A 24,356-nucleotide genomic window follows, 5' to 3' on the forward strand; every position below is an offset into this window, starting at 1 on the left:
CCAAGATTCCTGTACAATGAACAACATTAATATCTACATTGGTTTAATGTTAATTGGGTTCCAGGCATTTGCCAAAGCTTGTATAAATAAAATAGCTAGTTTCTTTAGCTCTTGGCAAGATCACAAGAAACATACAGGAACCCTGCTGCAAGAGCAGATCCAATCCACTATTGTTCTAACCAAGTTTTACCTTAAGTTCATAAAAAGATTCAATCATGTTATTGAACATGAGCTGGGTAAACCATTTCTGTTATACAGTGACATGGCTTCTAACCCAATACAAGCTGTAATAAAACAAAACCCAGGATGGGGAGCTTTTGGGATGCAGTCAGTGATGTTTGTGTCATCCCTTCCTGCATCAATTTTGCGTTGGGGGTGTGACGTTATGACTGTGATATAATATCTCATTGAAAGATGACAGGGCCAGAAAGAGTTAATTAACTCATAGACTGACCTGACCCATGGGTGAACCTTGAGGACAGGTTAGGAAGATATGTAAATGACTAGAGCTTTGAAATGCAAGTCTGCATTGTTAGAGGTAGAAGGGGAAATGTTTGCTCAGGTCTTGTGATGCAAGCAAACAAGTCTTGTCTATTGCTATAGTTTTAATTCAAAGATCAAAAGAGGAATATTAACATTTATGATGATACTTGAGTGAAATAGTATTATTGTCTATGTGTCTCTTTGAAGGTTGTGCTAACCTGTATCTGAACTGTTTAATGGATAAATTACTCTGTGCTAATTGCCAGGATGTTTGGGAGAAGGAGTTAAGCCTATTGTTTTCTCAGGCCGAAAGGCTGCTGGAAATGTATAAGAACCTGGGACACGATCCTTCTTCATCTCAGATCTGCTTTGGGTTTCAAGAGGGGGAAACCTTAAGCCATAAGGATTGAGATCACCAGTCATTGACTGGAGCCACCCCGAATATGGAACTTGGACTATAACCTCTGGACTATTTCTAAAAGGACTTTTGGCAACTACAAGCTTATCTCTGCTGTGTATCTGAATCTCAAGAATTGAATTCAAGTCTGTCTGTAGATTAATCTTTTAACCAACACACTCTCTCTTTTCTTTTTTAATAAATTTTAGCTTAGTTAATAAGAATTGGCTATAGCGTGTATTTTGGGTAAGATCTAAGTTATAATTGGACCTGGGTATGTGGCTGATCCTTTGGGATTGGAAGAACCTTTTCTTTTATATGATGAAGTAAGATTCTTAGGAATCATCATCATATCTGACAGGTGTGTCTGGACGGAGGCCTGAGGCTGGGCACTTTAAGGGAACTGCATGGTTTGGACTTCTAAGTGACCAGTGCGGTACTGTAGAAGCTGTTTTGTGCTGGTTGGTAAATCTAAGTATTGGAATAACCACCAGCATTTGGGGTTTGTCTGCCCTGTTTGGTTTGCAGTTCACCCTGATTGAGTGACCTCAGCTGGCTCCCACGGGCAGCACCGTCACAGGAGCGTGAGACAGTGGCTGCCCTCCAGAAGGGTCCCCTGGGCTCGTCGTCTCTTCCCGCCTTAGCGTCAGGCCCGGGGGGTCCCAAAGCAGCGTGCCAGGCCCCGCAGCAGCAGCCCCCTGTTCTCAGACTGGGACATTAAGGAGAGGAAGACCCGGAATATACAATAAGAGCCCAGAGAACACCTCCTTTGGGGCCAGCTTGACCTAACTGCAGCGCTCAGGGGGACAAGTGGTGATGTAGCGAGGTTTAATTTTTCAGTGAACATCTGGCCCCACTTACCCCTCCCTTACTGCCTGGTCCTAATCTGACCCATTAGGCTCCTCTCGGGTGTGGGGCTGGGGACCACCAGTGTAACTGAGCATACCCCCAGTGTCAGCCTCGGTGATGTCACTGCTGATGTGACACAGTTCGACAAGCCGGTGAGTTGGCAGTGCCTCGGTTTGGTCCATTATTATTGTTGCTGTCGTTGGATTGGGGCAGAAATCCCAGTGTGTGTGTGTGTGGGGGGGGGCTCTCCATGGCCCATCTGGGCTCTAGACAAGTGTTGGGGGGACAGGCTCTTGCCTCCTTGGGGCAGGAAAGAACAGGATTCATGGAGGAGGGGATGCCACCTCAGATCCCTGCACCCCATAATAATCTCTAGCTTTTCAGAGCATGTTGCAAAGGTGGCCTGGTCTCACGAAGTCCCCAGCCCTTCACCAGAACATCTTGAGCTGCTGGCTCATGCTGGACCCTCACGGATGAGGAGGCCAAGGACTGTTGGAGGGAATTTGGTGGCCATGATGACCAGGGTGAGGCTCACGGGTGGTCAGTTCATGAGTGGGGGGATCTGGAAAGGGGGGAAATGTCTCTGATAACCCTGTCCTGGCCACACCCTGCCCCTTAACCCCAACCCCCCAGCACTGAGCGGGATGCACTTTGGATCAAGCTTGACAATAATTAAAGGGGCAGGGATCGGGTGTGTAGCATCTTTAGCTGAAAGAACTTTTCTCCCCACTGTGTCTCAGGCATTTGAGTTAAATGGGCATCCGCAAAAATGAAAAGGATGACGCTAAAGGGCCAAACTCTGCTCCCAGTTACACCAGTGTAAATCTAGTGTAAAGGCAATAGTGTGACTCAGGATTTACACTGGTGTAAATGGGAGCAGATACTGGATCAAATAGGTTCAAAAACTTTGTTGGCAAATAATCATGTCCCCTGCCAGCCAGTGTGGTTTCTCCTGCGCAGGGTATGCTGCTGTCAGTCCTGACAGCTCCCCAGTCACCCCCAGGGCTTCCAGGGATGGCATAGTAAGTGAGACCCCCATTTGTGATCTGTTTTTGAAAAGAGGAAAATCCAAACTGCTTTTTGAGCTTTCTTCCAGCATCATGGAGGAGCAAAAAGGGAAGGAACCCGACCGCCACCCCCAGAGAATGAGCAACACATGGAGGAGCAGGTTCCTCATCAGCCAGCAAAGGAGCTTGCTTGTCTCACCGCGGGGAGTGGACAGACCCCAGCCCCTGTTCCTGGGTCCTCCTGGTCCCACTGAGGATCTCCAGCCAGGTTGGGCATCTGCTCTGGGTCCCCTTGGATCTCTCAGTCATGCAGGCGTCTTCCTGTCTAAGGCCAAGGGTAGCGGACTGGGTGAGTGCCCCATGTGCTCTGCTGTTAGCTCCCACTGGGCTTCCTGCCCCATAAGGGGGTGTCTTATACACACAGTGACTCAGGTGTTCCCGTGGTGCAGCCTGCGTGGGCAATGTCAGGGCACTGCCCCATCACCCTGCCTCCTGCGCTGGGCAGTGATGATCCTGAGTGAGTCACACTGTCAAAGAGGGAACAGCTCTGCTAGGTCCCATCTGGTCCATTGTCCCAGAGCAGGACTGTTCTCCCCAGGCTAGTTTTAAATAGAGCATAACCGGGTCGGTTGTCGGGATCAGAGTATGAACCCTGGATCTCTGGGATGAGCTGCTACCACCTGAGCTAAAAGAGCCACTGCAGTAGCAGGCTCATAAACATCTCTCTGGGGTCCCACCGCTGCAGGGAGACAGGGTTTGGCCATATGGGTTAGGGAAATGTCCCTAGCCATAGAGCTCCCAGTCTGCTCCCAAGGGAAGTGACTCCCAGCTGGCACCATCACAGAGTATTTCCTGGTGTGCATATAGTGGGGTGAACAGTGAGGTGGCAAAATTTGAAAACAATACAAAATTACTCAAGCTAGTTAAGGCCAAAGCTGACTGCAAAGAGATGCGAAAGGCTCTCAGGAGACTGGATGACGGGGCAACAAGATGGCAGATGAGACTCAGTGGCGACAAGGGCAAAGTAATGCACATTGGCAAACATAATCCCAACTACACACACAGACGGATGGGGTCTAAACTTGCTGTTACTACACAGGAAAGGGATCTTGGAGTCATCCTGGAGAGGTCTCTGAAAACATCCGCTCAATGTGAAGCGGCTGTCGAAAAAGCCAATAGAGTGTTAGGAAGCAGTAGGAAAGAGCTAGATAATGAAACTCAAAATATCATAATGCCTCTATATAAAGCCATGGTACGGCCACACCTTGAATACGGCGTGCAGTTCTGGGTGCCCAGTCTCTAAACGGATATATTAGAATTGGAAAAGGTGCAGAGAAGGGCAATGAAAATGATTAGGGAGCTGGAACAGCTTCCGTATGAGGACAGATTACAAAGACTTGGACAGTTCAGCTTAGAAAACAGACGCTTGTGGGGATGGCTGTGACATCATGAGACAGTGACTAGGGACGTGTTATTTACCCCTTCACACACTGCAGCAACCAGGGGTTACCCAAGGAAATTATTAGGCAGCAGGTTTAAAGCTCATGAAGGGAATCGCAAAGGCCAAAAGCATAACAGGGTTCAAAAAGGAATGCGATAACTTCCTGGAGGCTAGGTCCAGCAATGGTTACTAGCGAAGATGCTCAGGGAGGCACCCCATGCTCTGGGTATCCCTAAACCTCCACCTGCCAGAAGCATCAGACACTTACCACTGTCAGAGACAGAGACAGGACACTGGGTTAGGTGGGCCATTGGTCTAGCCCAGAGTGGCTGTTGGCCTGTTCCTCCTAATCTCCCCCTATATGAGGCCCATGGCAGGATGAAGGCCTAGGTGCTACAAGCCCCTGGCTAGGGCCTCAGCTCCTGGGATCTTGTTGGGGTGGAGGGATTTAGACCATTACTCCTTCCCACCCCTGGGCAGGGCCCAGTGTGAGAGACAGGCACCATTTTTATTCCATTTCAGCCCAGTGTGAGCCCCAGTGGCTCCCAGCAGATCATGGGGTCACCACCAGCCTCTGGCTGCAGATGAGAAGAGACCTCCTGTGGTCCCAGCACTGTGTGTGTGTACACGGACACCTCAGCCCTCTGGTCAGCGCACACCCAGAATTACACAAAGAAACGAGTCAGTTTACACCGGCACACGTTCTGAGTCCAAGGCAACTGTATTCCACACAAGCATCTCAAGGTGGATCTAAAGCCTCCATTCGCCAGACCGCCCGGCCCACAGCGGGAGGCGGTGGCATTCTCAGCCCCATTTCACAGCAGGGTCAGCAGAGCACAGCACGGAGCAACGTCACCCGGAGCCAAGACCTGACTCTCAGCCCCCTGTTTTAACCACTGCCCCCCCGCTGCCTCTTCCCCCATAGGGCAACAAAACCGGCCCCGCTGGGTTCACACAGCGATGGGGGTTCAGAGCGGGTGGAAGCCACAGGGGCCCGATGCAGCCGGCGGAGATTGCAGGGGCGAAGGCGCTTGCACTGCGAACAGCAAGTTTGTAAATGTGAAGCAGTGGGGGGGGGGCAAGGTGGCACAGGCAGAGCGTGGAGCATCTCCGGTGGATGGCCTCCGTGGGAGAAATTCGCCCCTGCGTGGAGAGGGGGCACATGGGCCCTATGGGCTGTAGGGTTGCCAGGTGTCTGGTTTTGGACTGGAGCACCCGGTCGGAAAGGGACCCTGGCGGGTCCAGTCAGCACAACTGACTGAGCTGCTAAAAGTCCAGTCGGCGGCACAGTGGGACAAAGGCAGGCTCCTGTAAGTGGCCGGCATAACCAGCTCCTAGGCACAGGGCACTGCCCCCGCCCCTAGCATCAGCTCCACAGGTCCCATTGGCCAGGAACCACGGCCAATGGGAGCTGCGGGGGTGGTGCCTGCATGTGCGGGCAGCGGGCCGAGACCCCTGGCCTCTCTGCCTAGGGGCCGGACACGCTGCCACTTCTAGGAGCTGCCTAAGGTAAGCGCCACTCGGCTGAAGTCTGCACCCCAAAATCCCGCCTGCACCCAAACTCCCTCCCAGACCTTGCACCCCCTTCCCGCATCCCAACCCTCTGTCCTAGCCCTGATCCGCCTCCTGCACCCCAAATCCCTCATCCCCGGCCCCACCCCAGAGCCCACACCTCCCACTGAAGCCCGCACCCACTACCACAAACCCCTCGGCCACAGCCTGGAGCTTGCACCCCCAGCCAGAGCCTGCACCTCCTCCTGCACCCCAACCCCCGGCCCCAGACGGTGAAAGTGAGTGAAGGTGGGAGAGCGTGAGCAATGGAGGTGAGGGGGGGAGGATTATGTGAGCAGGGCCTCAGGGCTGGGGCAGGGCAAGGGTGTTCAGTTTTGTGCGATTAGCCCTAATGAACTGGTGTGGGGCTGGAACGGTTCACAGGCCTCGTGGGCTGGGTACATTCCAGCCGGTGCTCAGAGCAAGGGCGGGACTCCGGCCATTTAGGCAGAACCAGCTTTTTCGCAGATCCACCTGTAGTGCAAGTTGCAGGGCTCATCGTTCCACTGGCCGTCCTCGTGCAGGTGGGCACAGTCCTCATTTCTGACGTGAAAACTGTACATGTTATTGGGCTCCCCTGAGGCCCAAAACCTGAAAGGTAAGGAACAGAAGAGCCCTCAAGTCACTGGGCTACCGGTTCCGGCTGAGATGCTCCCATCTATGTGCTGCTTGGTAACCGGGTCTCCCCTCAGCATAACCTAGAGCAGCCTCAGGTTTGGTCTAACTTACGCTCAGGCCCCAAAGCACAGCCGTGCTCCAGCCCCACCCCTACGTATGGGGCTTTTCTGCTCTTCTCCAGGCCCTTGAGCTCCAGGCAAGTGTGCGTGTGGGAGATTACGTTCCCTTTATGGCCCCTTGATGGGACTGGAGCTGCATAAAGGGGCATCAGAAAAAGGAGTGAACAACATGGCTTCCAAGGAAGGCAGGCTGCCCTCTCCCTGAATGGGCGTTTGTGGCATTTTCACCCCAAAAACCCAAGGGTTTATTAACCCTCCTCCCCCAAAACAGACAGATTTTATTTATTTTGAATGATCCAAATGAACGCAGGGCTGGGGACAGTGTCACCTGCTAGCAGAGCAGACCTCGTTACTGGGCCACTAGGGGATAACAACCTACTACCAGTTAATGGAGCTGCTCCTTTGGCCCCATAATGGCTAGCTTGGAGATAGTACCTTTCATCGGGGGAGAGAAAAGCACTTATAAAGCATCATTTGGCCATTTTGCAGAAGGGGAAACTGAGGCACAGAGTAGGGCAGTGACTTGCCCAAGGCCACCCAGAAGGCCAGCAGGACAGTTGGGAATGGAAGCCAGCACTACTGAGTCCCAGAGCAGGGCTCTAACCACTGGGCCAGAATATTATTTTTACAGGCCCTTAGTTCACACCCATGCAGTGGAGAATGTCACATTATCAGTGGTAGAATCTGCCACCTACACAGACTATGGCAGGACAAACTTCTTGCCATGGTGTCTCAGCCCTGCCCTGCCTTGGAGAGACCCCTCTGTAGGCTGAGAGGGGTGCTCCCGCTCCTTGGCCCATTCAGTCCTCGGCCCCTCGGCTGTGATGGCCGACAAGCCCCCAGTGCGATCTGTGGATGCTTTTCCCACTGGGAACTGGGCTGAGACCCATCAAGCTCATTTCATACAGAGAGCACCCAGCAGCAGCGCCATGTAGTCGCTACAGACTTGGGTCAGATTCGAACCAGTGACCTGCAGGGGACCGATAAAGGCTCGAATCGGTCAGTCGTCAGGATATAGAAATCAAACCTGAGTGGTGCTGTCCCAGGCCTCAGCCTTGCAGCTACTGAGGTGGAAAGCACCTGCAGGAGCAGGGACAGCTGGGAAAGGTTGGGAGCAGGAAGGGGAGAGCAGAGGATCGCCCCACGCTTACGTAAATGCCACGGGAGTGTTGTCCACCCAGTGCCAGACGCCTTCAGTTGCTTGGTCTGTGAAGCCGATCCAGTGACGAACAGAATCAGCTTTAGTGGCCAAGTAATTCTAGAGAGGATGACACAGAGGATTGGGTGGTTAGAACCCTTTGCGTGGGTGCATTTTACCCAATGGGGGGAGAGGGGGTTGGTGGGTCGTACCTGCTCCATTTTATCGTTGATCACCACCAGATCGGCAGCATGGCTCAAACAGGAGCTTCTGGCCGCCTGCCAGCGCTGGGTAGACGTGGAGAAAAAGTAGCACCTCCCTCGGTACTGCTCCCAGCCAGGCTGGCACCGGAAAGTGCCTGCCGGAGAGAACACAGCAGAGCCAGCGCGTGACTAGGGAGGTATGGGTGGGATAAACCCAGCGAATGCCTTCAGCAGGTGCGGGAGCTTCCTTCAAGCAGACCCTGCCCCCTGGAAAGCATTTCAGCAAGTGCTCAGCTGTAAGGTCACTGGGAGAATATTATTCACCCAGTAAATGTGGAGGAAATTCTGAGTCACTTCCCGATGGAACAAATCACTATTTACTCTGAGCTTGCCAGCAGGGTTTTAGATACTTAGCTAATGAAAAGAGAGAGATGGATGGGTAGATACAATAGAGACTTTGCTTAATACTCAGCTGGAAACATTAAACGGACTCTTACAGCACAATCCTTCATATAGCGCCGAGGGAAAAGCGCCCCCTAGGATCGCGCTGGGGGATTGCGGTCAGGGAAAAGCGCCCCCTACAGACTCCCCTCCCTATGGCTTCGATGACTATGAAGGCCCCCAATGTTCGCGAAGGGCTTAGTATTACTCAGTGTTATTATCTGTATTGCCATAGCCCCCCCAATCTGGCCCCGTTGTGCCAGGCGCTGTACAGACGCAGAACAGAAAACGGTCCCCCTGCCGCGAAGAGCGAGCTGAGGCTGGCGTGTTTCTCACCGTTCCCTTTCTGCGTGGCACCCAGGATCTTGTAGGTCTCAGCCCTGATGTCATCTCTGTCATGTTTCGCTTTGGCCAGATCCCCGAACACTGGAAATACAAAATGCCATCGAGTATGGGAATGGGGTCCCATCCCTTTCAATAGTTTGGGAGCCTCGAGTGGCGCTCACCATGTTCCGTGCGTCCAAAGCCGCCAGAAGTTAGCCAAGGGCCGCAGGTGTGTGCAGCTCGGCCTGGCGTGTCTGTGTACAGACCGTAAACACTGGGATTTGGGGCCTGGCTGTGACACTGAAACAGGGCCCCTTTCTCAGCAGCGGGAGCCACCGAGCTTGTTACAGTCAGTCCGATACAGTCATTAGGGATTGGAGACCCGGCTGAACACTCCAGCAGGACCCCAACCTTTCACCAGGGTCAAATTTATTCAGCTCAACCCTGCCCCCTCTCTCTCCCTAAACCCCAGCAGAAGCCCTGCCCCTCCCCACTGCCCTGCCCCCCAATTCCCTACCCCAGGCTCCCCCAATACCCCAAGCTTATTACACCGGGGACTCCTCTTTCTGCCCAGCCCTTGAATCTACCTGCCTCCCCTTGGCTCCTAATGGGTCCCTGTCCCCCATCTCCTCCCAGCTTTTCCCGAAATGATTTTGGGGAGCAAGAAACAGCCTCTCTGTAGCAGCCCAGCCCAGACTGTTCCCTGAAGGTGAGACTGGGAACACACTGGAGTGAGAATCCCCAGCACTAAAGGGTTAATCGGCTCCCCCGCCCCATTCAGAATGGGGACCCTGGTGCACACAGAGCCCTGAGCGCAGGCTCAGCGGGGGTTGACTGTGTCCCTGCTGGGGTCCGCAAGGGTGGGGCTTGGCCCTGGGTTTCCTGCCTCGGTTCCTCCATCTCAGGGAACGAATCACAAATGTCGCTCACTCAGGCTGGATCCGGTGTGGGGGGGATCCCAGGTAGCCATGGCCACCCAGGGCTGGGATTCTCCAGCCCCATCTCAGCTTCCTACTGCTGTTCCCCCCCACCACCCCTTTCTGCTGCCTGAGCCCTGCTCCACATCCCCACCTGCCCTCACCTTTCACTCTCAGCATGGCCTGGTCCAACTGCAGCCTCTCCAGCTCTTTGGCCAGCTCCTCCCCTAAGAGACAAACAGAGCCCATCACACTCCTGGGGTGTCTTGGGGAGCGGGGAGGGGTGGAGATTGGTCAGGAAATGGGGTAGGGAGGGGCTTGTGAGGAGGAGGGAGGAAGGCCAAAGGGGTGAGATGAGAGAGGTGCAGGGAAGTCATCGAGGGGACGTCGGGCTGTGGATCATGAGGACTCGGGTACGTACCAGTGCTGCGCATGGCGGACTGATTGAAATGAAGCATCCCAAGTTGCTTCGCCATCTCGGAGTCTGGAAGAGACAGAGCCCGGTGAGCTGGGGACCTTCTGTCTCCCCCACACTTGTCTCGTGGGGAAGGGCCGTGTTCCCCAGCAGAGCGGGTCTACGAGGGCCACCTGGGGCTGGTTTCCTTCCCTGGAGGAGGCTGCATGTGGGTGGATTTGCTTTAACCCCCCAGGTTCTGATGGTCATGAAGGCCCCAGATGGGAATGAATTGCCCCAGTCCAGGCAGTGAGGCAAGGTTAGAACTCAGGGCCCCCTGACTCCCTTCCCTGTGCTCATTCCCCCAGACCCACGGCTGTCAGCCAGCCCTGCCTAGGGGAGAGCCAGCTAGTGGGATTAGTTAGGGTCCCCCCAGACTAGTGAGTAATGAGGAACCTCATCAAGAACATCCTTTGCAAACGGAACGCCCTGAAAAGTCGAGAGACAAAGCTGAGATTCTACAGAGCTGCGGTGCTCAGTATCCGGGCCTCTGGGACTGAAATGTGGCCTCGCACCATTAAGATTGGCAAGAAATTGGACACCATTCAGATGAAGTGTCTTCAAATGATCAAAAGCATCAAATGCCTGGGATGCAAGTCGAATGAAGGGATCTGCTTCCTAACAAATCAGGCCCTGCTCTACTAGACGGTCGCCCAGTCCTCTCTCTTGCTCCAAAGTCCTGCCAGCTTCCCTGAGAGACTCTCTTGGACTTGATGAAAGCTGGATGGGACCTAAAACACAACAGCCGGATAGTGTCAGAGACCTGGCCCTCACCGGCATCCTACCTCGTAAAGTACAGCTTTGGCTCAGGGCAGAATATCATGGAGGCCCAGAATGCCTTCAGTCACCTCTATGCTGTCCAAGCAACAGCAAGAGAACTGACCGGCCCTCTAGCCTAGGGAAATTTGCACTCATGTCTCCATACCCTGGTGCAAATCTCTAGTGTGGACACATGGCACGGGGCTTGCACAGTGCCATTCCCTTTTGTAATTCACCAGCGTGAGACCCACTGGAGTGAGTCCTGCTTTGCATCAATGAAGCACGTCTACATGAACGGGTTTGCATCACCTTTTAACCATCGAGATAAAGTCTCCAGTGACAGGGCGGATTTTCCATCACTCGGAGCCTTTAACAGATTGGGCCTCGCTCCCGTAAAGCACCGCTATACTGAATCACCCAATATGGAATCGCTGGGTGGCCTCCTCTGGCCTGGTTCTGCAGGAGGTCAGAACAGATGCTCCGAACAGTCTCTTCTGGCCATAACATTCACGGGTTTGTGAGCTACCAGGTGTACATTTCCCTGCTGCAGACGGTCTCTTAGCTAAATAAAGCTTGATCCAAATGCTATTCAAGATCATGGGAGTCTTTCCCTCAGGCCCAACAGGCTCAGATCATTAATCAGGGAATTGGAGTGCAACCAAAACAATAAGAGGCTTGGTATGTCCTGTTCCCTTGTGCTCCCCCATCTGTTTGCCTGCCTTCACCTCTTGTCCCTTGTCTAATACGTAGGTCGGAAGCTCTTTGGGGCACAGACTGTAGATTTGTTCTGTATTTGTGCAGTGCCCAGCGCAATGGGGGTCTGTGAGTGGGGCTCCTAGCTGCTCCCGTAATGCACCTAATAGTGTTATGCGGGAGGGTGCTGTTGACTGCCCTCATGTGGGATCCACAGACAATGACAGACCTTGTTAAAGCCAACGGGTGCCAAGTGCGGGAGGAGCAATCAAGCACCTGAAGGCCGTGAAATAGATGCAGACAGTGGAGGCGACTGCCCAAAGCACCAGGCTGCATGGCAGGTCAGAGCACAGGTGGGGTGGCCTGAGGGTGTCACTGGTTGCAACCCCAGGTGCTAGGAAACCAGCTGCCAGTGCATGGGTGGAAGGACGAAGAAGCTGCAAGAGGGACCCTGGGAGGAAGTGGAGACAGAGCTCCCTGGTCACAGAGCTCACTGAAGGGGAAGCTGTGGGGATTTCTGAGCAAGGAACCTGGCTGCTGCTGTTAGTTATTGTCCTGCTCAGTGGAAAAGGACCCCGGGTAACTAAACAAAGTCACAGCGAGAACACACCTGCCTGGGAGCAGTGTTTGCTCTCCATAATGGGAACAAACCCGACAAGGCCTCAGATTTTGTCTTGGGCCAAAAGGGTAACAACAGTAATACCAACAAATGGACGCCTGGGAGGAAGCTGAATTGTTACCGTTGGCTCTGAGCACAGATTGCTCAGTCCGCATCTGCTCCAGCTCCTTGGACATCTCTGCGTCTAGAAAGAGGGGCAGACGTCAGCTGTTGTTTATATGATTTGGGGGACTCAGAGTAGGGATGGATTTTCAGTTTGGAGTCATGGCCCAGGGAGGAATGCTGCATTTCTATTTCCCAGCTTCCCACTGCTCACTCGTGTCTGGGGGAGACAATCTCCCAGTCCTCTCTGAGCCACCCCTGCCCTGGTGCAGTCTGGCCAATGCCAAATATTAAAAAAAAACAACCCATGATATTGGATTAAAAATCATGAGCTTTGTAAAAAATAATAAATTTTGGACCCTTTTCTTTGCCTTCTGCTTCCTGAGCTGTTACGTCACTTTCTCAGGCTTTTCTCTGCAACTAGAAACTGTCTCAGTTTTTTAAATGAAAGCTGAGAGTCTCGCCTAATCACATGACTCCAGGACTCACATGACTCCACATAACTTCCACCACTTGGAGTTTTCAACACTGAAGCTGTGTGTAATCTCCCACCAGGGGTCATCAGCAAGATTTGAATATCTGACCCCTGCAGCAAAGACCTCTAACTACTTGAGCTAAAGGAGTAACTCTGTTAGCTGGCAGCAGTAGTTGGGCTGTCATCCATTCTGGAGCAGCTGCCAGAGGGGGTCCCACCACGCACTGTACTAGCTTGTCGAACACGGGGATACATTCAAACATCACACCCCAGTGTGTCCCTGCTCAGATTGCGGGCCCTGGGAAGGGGTCCTGCCAGAGGCGGTGTGATTTCCCTGGGTCTGCTGGACCTCCTCTCTGACCCAGGACCCCACTCTCACTCCACCCCTTTCACAAAGGCCCCACCCTGCCTCTTCCTGCCCCCACTGCTCCCCCTCCTCCCAGTGCCTCCTTCAGGCCGCTGAACAGCTGATCGTGGCAGGAAGGAGGAGCTTGGAGGGAGGGGAAGGAGCTGATTGGCGGGGCTGCTGGTGGGTGCTGAGCACCTGCTATTTTTTTTCCATGGGTGCTCCAGCCCCAGAGCACCCACGGAGTTGGTGCCTATCAGCCCCACTGCTGTGAGCTGGAGGTCGGGTGGCCTGACTTAATGAGCCTTGTCTTACATTTAGCAGTACTAGGGCACAGCAAAGTGCATTATGAGGGATTATATCCCGACCCCTGCCGCACCCCACGCTGCCCATTGACAGAGACACGGCTCCAGCTGGCAGGGACTTGTGGGGTGATATTTTGGCCTCACTGAAGCCAATGAGAGTTTGACCACTGACAATGGAGCCAGGATTGCACCCTGGGCTTTTCCACTGGGCCTGACCTCTGTCATGGTCCTAAACGCTCTCCGGGATACTTACACTTTGCAATTGCCACGGCGAGGAGCACAGTCCACAGCATGAACGACACGGCATGCAGGACATAAAGGGTTAATATGGACTTTGGCGCCCCCTTCGGGCTCCTAGGAAACTGCAGCCAGGCACTCCCTGGAAGGGAGCAGCAGAGAAGGGGCGGTTAGAGCACGAATCCCTGCCCCAGGGGGAAGGCACTAGGGAAATCAGCAGTCACTGTTATTAGCCTTCAGTAACTCATAGTGATGGACGGGCCTCTGGGGTCAGGCACCTCTGGGCTCCGCAGGGCCATTCACACCCAGAGGGCGGGAGGGACATCAAGTAGGAATTGGAACATGATTTTGTGTATTTCCATCCAGCCTTCCCCGTTCTATCTAATCTTTCTGTCTCCAGGATGTCTAGAGTCCATCCACCGTCTCAGGCTTCCATCCCTCCTGTTGCCCTAGCAGTAAGAGAACCCCATTTCCTGGGAGTCCCCTGTGTTTTCCCAAGGATCCTTTGGCGAACCAGGGCTGGTGGAGCATGGCTCCATGGCTCCGGTCTCTGTGTATATCTTCCCCCGCCCTTGTCCCATCCCCTGCTCGACCTGTGATCCCCTCGTGATGGCTGCCTGTACCCCAGCCCTGGCCTCCTCTTCCAGTGCCCTGAGCTTCCCCGGCACTGTCCCCCAAGAGTCCTCCACATCGTGCCAAAGACTCATGGGCCATGAAGACCCCCAGCCAGGGAGGCTGCCCCCAGCTCTGTGCTGCTCCCCTCTGCTGCAGCCTCCTATAGGCAGGGACCAGTCGTTGGCTCAGAAGGTTGTTCCCTGCACAGTGCCCTGTGCACCCAGCCACCCCCCAGCCTCAGCCCCCTGTGCTCCTGTTGGGGGGGGGGAAGGAAGCAGATGTGTCCCCAACCCCTCGACATCAGCCCCATCCCACACATCACCCCCCTTCGCTTCCCAGGAATGAAAATAAAAAAGAGGAAGAAAAGAACCGAAAATCCGCTGCAAATGCAGAATTGTTTGTACCCAGGAAGCACACGACATCTTCCCATTGCACAACCCAGGGTCGTGCTGCCTGGTCAGCAGGACTCTGGAGCTGAAACACATCGGGCAGGACATGTACCTCTGGGCCTAGGAAAGGCACTGGGGACAAGGCTGATGACGGCACGACCTGGGATGTGTATGGGAGCCCTGCATGGGACTATTTTTTTAATCCCGCTCTAGTCCTGATCTGCAATAGGCAGGCCCACCTGCTCCCGCATTGCTTCTTGCGTTTTTATCCCACTCCCACCCGTAAAAACCTTAGATCCCGCAAATCCCACAAGAGACACAGATCCCCCAACGCTACTAAAAATAAAAACTGAAAAACAAGTGTCAGGTAATATATATATATATATATATAAATGAAGTTCAGATACAATTTTTAGCACTAAAAGAATAAAACAAACCTTGCTTAAACTGTGTAAAAATACTTTAACTCCTGTTATTTCTAGCCCTCGCTTAAATTTCACTATTAAAACCTTTAGTTAAAAAAAAACAGCTTGCTTTCCATTGCTGCCATTCTATTCACTGCAAACTGATGAGAGAGTTCGTGTTTTCCTCCAAATTCCTGCAGGCTGTATTTTTTGTCCACCCAATCCCACCCGCAACACAGTACATTTTACCCACTCCTGCTATTATGGCAGCGGTTCCTGAGGGATACCAGCCCCTCTGCAGGGATCTAATGTTTATAACCGGCTCCATTGCCCAGAAACTTGTGCATCAGCAGCAATAGTGCTGAGTGCACGGTGGGTGCAAAATCTTCTCTCTCTCCTTAGCCAACCCCACCTTCCCTCTCCTTCCAACACAGCCCATATCTCTCTACCTATTTTTTTTCTTTTCATTAAAATTAAATCACACAAGCCCCTGTAATTTTGGTGGAGAGATTCAGTGCCCCATGAAATTGGGGGGGAGGGAAGTATGTTAGGAAAAGAAAGGAATGAATCAGAGAGAGAGAGAGAGAGAAATGAGGAGGCGAAAGTGTGCTGGGGGGGAAAAAAGGAATGAATCAGGCTGAGAGAGGAGGAGGATGACCCTGAAAAAATATGCCCTCAACACCTGTAGCTGTGCCCACCCCAGCCAACACCTGCAGCCAGACAGCCAGACTGGATGGTGATCAGACTGAACTCTGTTTACCTTCCCCAGACCTGAAGACGAGTTCAGTGAAGCTCAAAAGCTTGTCCCTTGCACCGAGAGAAGTTGGTCCAAGAGAAGATATTTCCTCACCCGCCCTGTCTCTCACACACCCTGGGATCAATACAGTTACAAGACTAGCTGTCTATCAGTCTACTTTTAGATCCCTCGTTGCTGTACTACCCAAGCACCAAACACAAACACGTGGCAAAACGCTGCTGAACCAAGTTGGGAAGTCTGAGCCTGGTTCTGTCCAATGCCCTCCAGCTGCGATGTCTGAAAAGCCACATGCCCGAGTAGAAAACTGCTCAGTTCCCACCCCATCCCCTTCCAGAGAACAGAGGCCCAATTCCACAGAGCTCACTCAAACTGCCCAGCCCTCGGTTTCAGTGGTGTGTGAGGTCTGTGGGATCGAGGCCTGTTATTAAGGAGTTAGCTGACGGGGAGGAAGCGATGGTGGGATCTCCCACTGTTGCAGCCCGGGTGTTACCTGATCTTCCAGACGCCATTTCTGCCTCTTGTTCCTTGAGCTGCATTCGGTCGGACTCTTCACACTTCTGGTAAACACGGTGTAAAGCCATTGCTCTGAGCTTCCCCCTTTCCTGACTCTGCACCGGTGGGTTTTATAGCCGCTGAGCCTCCGAGCAGCTCTCCTTGAAAAGGAAACACATGCACCCAGTCACCCTTCCTCTCTTCAGAACTGCAGAGGTCCGTGTCTCTGCCACTTCTCCCCCAGTGGCTGGGAACCTTCGTACAATCATCGTTCCTGGAAAAATGTGAAGGAGTACAGTCCCCCCCCAAACAGTGACTCAGTGCCTATTTTGCTTCAGTCTTCAGTTAATGGAGAGCAGATACTCAGCACAATTAATATTAACAACCAGGGGGAAGGAACTCAAGCCAAACTAGGGAATGATCAGGTTAAGGAATAGTTCGATAAGTTAGATATATTCAAGATGCCAGGGCCCAGTGCAATTTGTCCTACTTAAGGAAGTAGCTGCTGAAGCAATCTCACAACCATTAGCAGAGGAATGGTCTCTGTTGCTGCCAGATTGCGCACTTCTGGTTCCAAATGAGGTGCGTGGTTAACCGCTCTGAGGTTCTACTGCAGTGAAAACAAGAATAAGTTGATCAACAAACAGAGATTCCCATAATCAAGAGTGAGAATATTGGAGACAAATGGTCACTGTCACACTGTCTGGAGTGGCTAATAACTGAGTGCCAACCTCAGGGCAGAGACGCCAAACAGGTGCTATGTTGTTCTATGATTAGCTTTCACTAACCCAGTAAGAAGAGTGAATTCCTGAAGCACTATAACAGTCTTACCACAGAGTCACAGTCCCTGTGGGCATTGCAGTCTATCTTGCCAGGCAAGCTGTACCTTAGATCACACACCAAAGACAATGCTCGTAGCCAATCCTGTAATAAACTAACTAAAGGTTTATTAACTAGGCAAAAGAAATCAGAAAGTGAAAGCAGGCAGCATACGTACGCAAATGAGTTACACGCTAAACATGACAGAGTTGTAGCAACCTGTCAGCACTGAATATCATTTTGGGCTAACCCAGGTTGACCCAGAGGATCTCAGCTCCTGTTTCCTAGCTCCAGCCCTGTGAGACTCCAAACAGCAAAGAGCGAGAGAGAGAGATGTAAAAGTTTCTTGTCATCTAGTTTTACTTCCTTCTTCCACAATTCAAGCTGATGGGTCGAGCCCTTTTGCAGGGAGCCTCTCCATGGGTGTGATGGGGTAATTAACAAAGCCTTTGTCTTGTGGTGTCCCACAATGGCCCATTTGGATTCAATAGTCCTTCCCGATGGGCAGGAGGTAACACCTTTTGTAAGGATTCAGCATTTTACATTAGGTGAAGTTTTTTCCCTGGTCGGTGAGTTATTCAGAACAAACATGTAATATGACCTTGTAGCATGGCACAGGGACATAAATAGAATTCATACATGCAGCAATTTGGTATTTCATAAAGTCTAAACACTAAACCCTCATGGCTCACACTGAAAACAATCTTCAGCACATTGTCAACAAATTTGCTGAGGCCTCGCAACTTTTCAGACTAATTATCAGCCTCAAAAAGACAGAAGTTCTTCATTAACCTGCACCTGGATCAAATGCTTCTGTCCCGAGTATCTCCATTGATGGCACTCAGCTTAAAGTAGTGGAGAACTTTAAATACCTGGGTAGTGTCATATCCAGTGATGGATCACTGGATAATGAGATCAACACACGAATATCCAAAGCAAGCCAGGCACTTGGCTGTCTGTGTGTCAAAGTTTTAAACCACCACAACATCTGGATGTCAACAAAACTGCTTGTGTACAGAGCTGTTGTTCTCTCATCTCTTTTGTACGGGTGCGAAACATGGACACTATATAGGCGTCACATCAAGCAGCTTGAAGCATTCCACATGCTCTGCCTCCACAACATCATGAAGATCCGCTGGCAAGACAAAGTGCCCAATCTCAAGGTCTTTGAGAGAGCCCAGATGACAAGCATCGAAATGATGATCATGAAGTCGCAGCTACGTTGGACCGGTCATGTCAGCCGCATGGATGCCAACAGAATCCCCCACCAGCTTCTGTATGGTGAGCTCTCCCAGGGCATCCGGCATATCGGTCATCCACAGAAATGTTATAAGGACACCATCAAAGCCAATCTGCAGTACAGCAGTATCAAACCTAGGGACCTTGAGGACGCCGCCAGCGACAGAAGACAGTGGCATGCAACAGTTAGAAAGACCTGCATCACCTTTGAGGAAGACCACTGCCGGCGTCTACAAGAGGCACGCAAATGACATCACAGAGCATCAGCAGCGCACAATCCACTTCCCATGCACCATCTGCAGCAAAATGTGCACCTCTAGATTTGGCTTGTATAGTCATCAGAGGCACACCATGAGATCAACAATAGATGAGCTGCACAGATTTGTCATCATTGGATCAGGGACTGCCAAGAAACACTAAACACATTGTCATAAATCCAGTACCCATCTAGAACCCTGCTAACACATAGGTAAATGGGACTGGTTGTCAGCAATGAATTTGTCAGTGCTCGGCTGAGGCCTAAAGCCCTGCAGAGCTGACATCTGGTTTGCCAGCAGCACAGTTATACATAGAGAACAAAATCCTAACACACTTTCTAGAGCCGAAGCTTCACTACCAAGCCATTCTCCTGTCTCCTACAAGATAGCTTAGCCCAAGGGCTTTTCCTGGCACTTGCAACCAGTCAGGCGGAGATCTTTTCTCAGAAGATCAATCCTGCTGGTGGCTTGTCCAGACAGATTGAAGGAATCACTGGGGGTTCATCTGCACCCCAGATATAGCTCCAAACATTCATTCTCTGACTACTAAACAAGATAACCCCTTTTGCCTTGGTGTTTCCTGCAATCTCAGAAGCTGGGACTAGGCGACTGAAGGGCCAAAATCCATGAATGTGTATGTAAGATCTTAACCAGAGTTTCTGTTAAGAACTTTTCATATAGTCCACAGCTTGGTCTGGGTCATGAGGGCCAGCTGACAAGGAACAATATATGGCTAAAAGAAAGCTGGGGTAGACAGACAACCTTGTGTGTTTCAACTAGACAAGCGGAGTCACCATAACTCCAGATGGTGAGCCATAATTGGGTGCTCTTATCATAAGTTGCAGAAACACAAAGTGCTGAGAGGGGCCTCCAGGTTAGCTCTCTGGTGCAGGAAGAAGATAGTGGTACAATACTCCTCAGATGCCAGACAGAGTTTAGGGAGAGACCTAAGATGACTGACTTGAGTTATCACACCCTCCCCTCACAGATGTATGCCAATCCCAATTCACAGAAATGCAAGGGTAAAACTATAAACAATTGTTACTGTTGAATACTAATTGCTGTTGCTTCGCTTTAAATCTCCAGGAATGTACTGTTGGTCAACCGGGAGAGCTGCTACCTTATTTCCCCTGGACCCCAAAATTAGGATTTAACTTATACTTGTAATAGGAATAGTTTGAGGGAAAGTGCCTCTGTTTTAGCAATATGTTAACCTGAGCCATGGGCGGAGTCGTTATATAATCATTTCAACTATTGGCTTATTGTGCTTATCTTGTCTTGCTGCTAGAACCTATCCAGGGGCTTGGGACCTCCCACCCCCTCGCTTCTCTCCGCCCAATGAGCACCCTGTATAATCTATTGCAACTTAATTGTTTTGCAGGGTCTCAGAGCCTAATAAGCAAATTGACACCAGCGCTGTGTGTAATAAACCCTGCTGCTTGACTCTACACGGTGTCCATTGCTGTTCCTTCAGCGACAGGGGATGGATCACTTGATGGTTACCTGTTCTGTTCATTCCCTCTGGAGCACCTGGCATTGGCCACTGTCGGAAGACAGGAAACTGGGCTAGATAGACCTTTGGTCTGACCCAGAATGGTTGGTTTTATGTTTGTTTGTTCTTATGTTCTCTGCAGGTTAATGATTAGCATTGTGCTCAGACTGTAAATGGGCGCCGGTGGTGAACCATCCAGTCCTTCATTCCCACGTGACAAACCCAAGGGAGAAAAGTATCTCTCCCCTCATCCAATACCCAGTGTAAGTGCATTGCTGTTTGGTGACCTGCATTAACTCACAGACCTACAGGCGATAAGTGCCAGGATCTGTACATATCTGTTCCCCTATTTTCCACACAGGCGCCTCACAACGATTACGGTGACCAGTGTGACACAGGTTTTCCTTAGCACCCTCACATGGCATGCTTTGATGGACTAGTATGTCCAAGGGGATCCATGTAACCCCGATGTCCCCAGTGCTTCCTACCAGTTGGCATCAGCAGAGACTTGGGTCACAGTTAGATTTCTGGATTACGTGGCAACCTGCCGGGAAGAATTTTAGTTTCCTTCCCCTATCTCGCTGTGCGCAGAACACCCTGTGCAGGGGTGAGGGGCCCTCAGCCTCATTCTGGGCCCAAAGCAGGACTGCTTGGGGAGTGGGGGGGCTTGTGCTGGGTCCTGCCTGATGTGAGAGATCAGGGAGGGGCTAATGTTGGCAGTTTTGGGCTTGTCTGGGGGGGTGCTTGACACCCACTCCACCATTTTCCCCCAACCCCCCACCCCAACTCCAACTCTTCCTACCGTAGCTCTGTCCCAGGACCTAGCCCACTCCACCTGTTTCCCCAAGCACGTACCCCTGCCCCCTCCCACGCTGTCCCTCCCCGCTCTACCCCCTCCTGCCCTGCATGCCACTGAACAGCTGATTGCAGTGGGTGGGAGGTGCTGGGAGGGTGCGGGAGGTGTTGATCCACTGGGCTTCCAGTGCCTGTAGAGACACATTCTGTGAGGATGCATTTAATGAAGCAGAGAGTTACCAGCGGGCACTGTTGAGCACTTATTTTGGTTGCACAAAGCAGTCACTTTACAACATTGGTGATAAGGGAAAATGTAAGACTGGGGACTTATGGGAAAATTGACGTTTCCTGTAGAAAGTGAGGATCGGCATTAATCTATGGAAAGCCTGAGCCAGTAATTTCCCTGCAAATGAGATTATAAAATAAAATTTAAACAAACTGATATTCCTCAGCAGCTGCTTAAATAAAACCTACTCCCTCTTCAGGAGTTTGTTACACTCACAGGGAGCAGGAGGTAAAACGTCAGGAGATCAGCAAGAGGTCTGAACAGAGCAATAGACACCACAGCCAAGTGTTACCGTAGAACATTTCAAGTGTCATGGCAGAGTGAGGAGCAAGGTGAAACAGTAGCTGCGTACGTGGAAGAACTAAAAACATTAGCTGACTAGCAATTGGTTGGAAATGTCCTATGTGCTGCAGGGGAGATTAGTGACACCACAAACCAATGAGGGAATTCAAAGACGATGTCTGACAGAAGGGGACATAACCTGGCCCAAAGCAACAGACTGAGCAACAGCAATGGGAGCAGCAGTGAAAAAACGTACACGCTTTGCACTTAAAATGAAGGGACAAATCGAAGTGACTCAGGAGCCTGAGAGGTGTTTCCGCAACAGTTTGTACCTTTAAAATGGGAGCATCTCAAGCCCCAGAGGGCAGGGCCGGATTTACACCTTTTGCACCCCCTAGGCACAGGATTTTCAGCCCTTTCCACCCCCCCATCCCCAGCCTACAGCTGACTTTCAAGTTGCACACACAGTTTTAGAGAGATAAGGTGCCCTAGAATGTCTGGCGCCCCCAGAGGTGTGCCTACAATGCCTATAGACCCCTATGGAATGTCTAAAGGGCATACTAAGCTGGGGCTCTGACTCAGGTTTAAGAACAAGCCCCACTTCTGTCCACATAGAAGTTAGTTTTAATGAGGTTTGCAGAGCCTGCTGTGGGGGTGGGTCGGAGCCCAAATGTTTTGTGGTGTGGATGCAGCTCAGCTCCATATCACCAGACTCGGGTGTGGAGAGTCTGCCAACACCATCTAACAATCCCCAGGGACTGCGCTTTCCGGCCCTTCAATTCCAAAACTTGCCACTTGCTTCCCAGGAACGTTATGTAACATGGGGATACGGATAATGGCCTCCTTTGTAAAAGACATTGAGACCTACTGAGCAAATGAGCTACAGAAGAGACAGGTAGTCCTAGGATGCAGGTCCAACACAGGCTGGTCTGGCCCCTCTCCTCAACAAGGGGTCAGCTGCAGCCCTGGAGATAAAATGGTCTTGGTGTCAACTCAACCACCAGGCCTTGTAAAGTCCTAGGGACAATACCCTTTTGGGTTCCTGACCAGGATGTCGCTTATTCCTTCCCCTGAGACTCCACCCGTAAGACTGGAGACTGGCCACTTCCCAGGGCTTTGGGAGACGAGTCAGAGCTGCGGGACACCAGTGTGGTGCTGAGGTGGGCCAGCTACTGCTCTCAGTTACCCGGGTGCAGGGCACGAGTAACTCTACTGAATTCAATGGGGTTACGCCTGATTTTTCTGTGGAATATTCCAGCTGCTGGGGATGGTTCTGACAGGACTTCCCATGCCCAGGAAAGACAGAGCCTGCTCCCTTCCCCCACCTCGAGGACCAGCAATCAGCTGTTTGTAATGAACCAGCAGCTTCCTCCCACATGCGAAGGCTGCAGTGTCTGGAGCTGGGCGGGAGCAGGGAGGTGTTTCAGAGACACAAGGCTCCACTTTCCCTCCACGTTCTTCATTGCTGTGTAGGTGGGGTTGGACTGAGCTCCCCTCTGACATGGAGTGATGAGCTGGGGGAACAGACTCCAGGAGCAGACTGTGTTTGCCTAAGCACCCTACTGTGCCTAGGAACTCAGCAGAGGGAGCTGCTTTGCCAAAGTGACCCTTTTGGCGGGTGTTGGGTTACAAATCACTTTAGTAGGGAGTGCAGGGGAATGGCAGGTTGTCACCCTGACTGTGTGAGGAAAGGGCAGCAGAACTGTGCTTAGCCTGCCCTGAGTGATGCTCACTCGCTAAGCAGGGGGGTAGGGATGCCAAATCCCCTTGAGAGTGAGAGAGAAAGAGGGTCTGGAGGTGTTTAAAGTCAGAGCTGATTAGACATACTGGAGAATATTTGTTTTAAGTGATCCCAGGAGCTGAAATCACTGAGAACCAGGTCTAGCCGCTCAGCCTTAGGGCACGTCTACACTTGACACGCTGCATCGGCACAGCTGCACCGAGGCAAGTGTGCTACTGTGGTACTTTAATGGAAATGCTCTAAGCTGACGGGAGAGAGCTTCTCCCATTGGTGTAGTTAATCCACCTCCTTGAGAGGCAGGAGCAGTGGTGTCTATCCAGGGGGTCAGGTTGGTATAATTATATCATACAGCGGGTGGGAGCATGTTGATTTCTCCTCCCTCCCCCCAGTGACGTAGTTATACCGATATTGGTCTGTAGGTCAGACCAGACCTCAGTTGTATATGTGGTGGCAGCAGCCACAGCTGAGGCATTTCTTGATGCCATCTCCCCACCCCCCACCCCTCTAGTGGGAGTTGAACTCACGTGAACACTCTGAATTCTGGGCCCTCGCCGACCAAGGACAGCAACTGTGAGTGGGGTGCAGTGGAGGGAAAGGGCAAAGGCAGGTTCAAGGAGAATTTGTTGGACTTTCACAGCGCAAGGGGAGAAACTGAGGCAAAGGACACAGTCCAATATATTCCGGGATAGTAGTTTGCTCATGTCTAAGGATATGATTATGCCACGGAGGTCAGGGATATGAGGCCTTTTCCCCTCCAATTATCTCTTCCCCCTAATAATCTCCACCCTAGAACTGACCAAAGGGCAGGGGGCTCCGTAGCCTGATGGGGGAGGAAGGCCACAGGGCATCCCCAGCCATTCAACTGGGCTGGGCCCTACCTGACAAGGCCCCGCTGCCCGCCATTATGCTGATCTTCTTGACTACCTGGAAGGGAGTGGCATGGGGCATGGCGGCATGGATGGGGAAGGCCGTCTCCACCAGCAAGTGTCTCCTGCTCCCCCATGGTGGGTGGCAGAGGACCCTCTTCAGTTGCCCAGAAATGGCAGGCTTAGGGGGGACCCCCCGGAGCTCTCAGCCACTGCGGTGGGTGAAGGGACCCCGCAGCAGCTCATCCCCTGTTGGGAGTGGGGGACCCTAGACCTCCCACTTGCCACACGTGGTGAGGAACAAGAGCTCCCTGCAATCGCAGGCGGTTGGACCCCTCACAACTGCTCAGCTGCCGTGGGTGCGGAGGACCTCCAATCTCCCACTCACCACAGCGGCAGTGGGAGACCCCAGAGCTCCAGCATCAGTGGGTGCTGAGCTGAACC

At 52.0% G+C, this 24,356-nt stretch overlaps 1 protein-coding gene across 1 annotated transcript; it reads right to left on the reverse strand.

Moving 5' to 3' along the window:
• Positions 1–4,879: 4,879 nt before the first annotated feature.
• On the reverse strand, positions 4,880–17,275 carry LOC123353459 (C-type lectin domain family 17, member A-like). The gene is made up of 10 exons (XM_044994560.1): positions 17,133–17,275; positions 16,134–16,296; positions 13,495–13,620; positions 12,135–12,197; positions 9,910–9,972; positions 9,653–9,715; positions 8,584–8,673; positions 7,816–7,961; positions 7,617–7,723; positions 4,880–6,319 (listed from the first exon to the last, which is right to left on the reverse strand). Exons 2-10 carry the CDS (start codon positions 16,222–16,224, stop codon positions 6,172–6,174), a joined length of 897 nt encoding a protein of 298 aa, XP_044850495.1. The 5' UTR covers positions 16,225–16,296; positions 17,133–17,275; the 3' UTR covers positions 4,880–6,171.
• Positions 17,276–24,356: the final 7,081 nt, after the last annotated feature.

Source organism: Mauremys mutica, chromosome 20 (assembly GCF_020497125.1).
Source record: "Mauremys mutica isolate MM-2020 ecotype Southern chromosome 20, ASM2049712v1, whole genome shotgun sequence".
Lineage (NCBI taxonomy): Eukaryota > Metazoa > Chordata > Testudines > Geoemydidae > Mauremys > Mauremys mutica.